Source organism: Macadamia integrifolia, chromosome 8 (assembly GCF_013358625.1).
Source record: "Macadamia integrifolia cultivar HAES 741 chromosome 8, SCU_Mint_v3, whole genome shotgun sequence".
NCBI classification, from domain to species: Eukaryota; Viridiplantae; Streptophyta; class Magnoliopsida; order Proteales; family Proteaceae; genus Macadamia; species Macadamia integrifolia.
In genome coordinates, this window is record NC_056564.1 from 13,777,737 (window position 1) to 13,779,711 (window position 1,975).

General features: G+C 42.2%; 1 protein-coding gene across 1 annotated transcript in view; it reads left to right on the top strand.

Moving 5' to 3' along the window:
* LOC122086731 (GTPase LSG1-2-like) overlaps positions 1–1,080 on the top strand; it is an 8,240-nt gene extending 7,160 nt beyond the window's left edge. Inside the window, exon 8 of the mRNA XM_042655709.1 lies at positions 7–1,080. Coding sequence (XP_042511643.1) covers positions 7–609 — 603 coding nt within the window. The 3' untranslated portion in view covers positions 610–1,080. The remainder of the gene's footprint in view (positions 1–6) is intronic.
* Positions 1,081–1,975: the final 895 nt, after the last annotated feature.

Consider the following 1,975-nt stretch of genomic DNA (forward strand, 5'->3'; position numbering starts at 1 on the left):
GAACATAGGGAGGCTGTACAAGTTGTAGCCAATCGAGTTCCTAGGCACGCTATCGAGACTGTTTATAATATCACTTTGCCCAAACCAAAGCCATATGAACTGCAATCTAGGCCTCCATTGGCATCAGAGCTTTTGAGGGCCTTCTGCAGCTCTCGTGGATATGTAGCTTCAAGTGGACTGCCAGATGAGACTAGGGCAGCACGCCTAATTTTGAAGGACTACATTGACGGGAAGCTGCCTCACTTTGAAATGCCCAATGTAACGTCTGATGAGGACACCAAGGACCTAGATGCTGCTGAACCTAGCTCCTCTGCTGCATCTGAATCCAATTCATCTGAAGATGAAGATCATTCACATGATGAAGAATCAAACTCTAACCTTGAGCATGTGCTGGATGATCTCAACTCGTTTGACTTATCTAATGGGCTAGCTCCCACCAAGGCTGCTGTCGTCAAGAAGAAGCCATCAGCTGCACCCCACAAACAGCACAAGAAACCTCAAAAGAAAAAGGACCGATCATGGAGGGTTGTAAATGATGGTGGGGATGGAATGCCAGTGGTAAGAGTCTTTCAGAAGACGGTGAATGTAGGTCCTCTCAGGGCTGGATAAAGCTGCTTCCTTGAAAAAGGGATCTCAGACTTGCAGTATTACCTCTAGCCTACCTTCGGATCACCAAGTGGAAAAAGGTTTTGTCAGGGGTTTCTGGAGCAGGGTTTTGTAACCACTGGAGTACCACTGAAGCATGTCTGTTGCAGAAAGGTATTTGCATGCCATGTTTAGCTTTCCTTCCTAGTCTTCTCATATTGTGCTGTATACTTATTTATTAATTGAAGATGCATTTAACAAGGTAAATAAATAAATCCTGAGTGACTTGAAAGACATGCTTGGTTAACTATTTTCAGTCAACAACTAGAGCGATCTTTGAATGACAGGAGCGGATGTGCAAGCGAGGTTATGTTTTTTAACTTCAGGGAGAATTTATTGTATCTGCCATTGAATGTGATGGAGGTAAAGAATATTTATTGACTCGAACAGCTTGAGTTATGCGTAATGGAATTTCTATAAGGGTTGGATGGTTCATCTTCTGATATAAAATTTATTTCTATTTCATTTTTTTTACTGATCTATAAAGAAGTAAAAGATGGCGTTCATCACTTGTCACTATTCTTCCCAGTTCCATAACAAGAGAGGAAGAATCCCTTTCTACTTGACTCATAGCCATGGATTGTCATTGGATCAGAAGGTCTATTGTCATCAGTGGATAGCCTTCTGGAGTGCAGAATGACCCACCTCAGTCGTCTTCTGGCTAACATCTAATAAAATAATTGGCGCACTTAATATCATGGACTATGACTTCAAACTCCATGGCTGAACTGGAATGGGCATTGTCCTTGGGCGGATGCAAAGGAATGGGCATTGTCCTTGGGCGGATGCAAATTGCTTTGCATCCGACTCAGAAAACTAAAAGATCAAGGTCTTGACTGAGAGCTGTGAATATTGCCTCCCAAACTGCCATTCCTTCAGCCATGAAAGAAAGTGATTGGATCACAATTGCATTTGATAGTAGCACTGGAAAGCCATTCAGCAAAGCAGGTTGAAGTTTCCGTGAAGTTAGTGAAGGCAGGCTTGTGGAATATTGAAAACTTGGGCTTGCCAATAGTTCAGGTAGTGGCAGATGCATTTGCCCTCTATGGTGGTAGGAAGAATGTAAATCAGTTTGATTTTGGTTGGATTCAAGAAGTAATAAATATCAATCAAAATCTAAGCGATTATTGATCGGTTCTAATTTCCCAAAGCAAAACAGAGTAGTAATTGGTTCAACTTAATCGGTTTCCCTATTGTAGCCTCTTCCCACTAGATTTGTAGAACTTTAGGACATCACCCCCGCTCCCACCCCCACACGGAGGAATTGGTGTTGAAGAATATACAAATTTTGGCATTGAAAGTATTGGAACAATTGCGCAAACACTTGGGT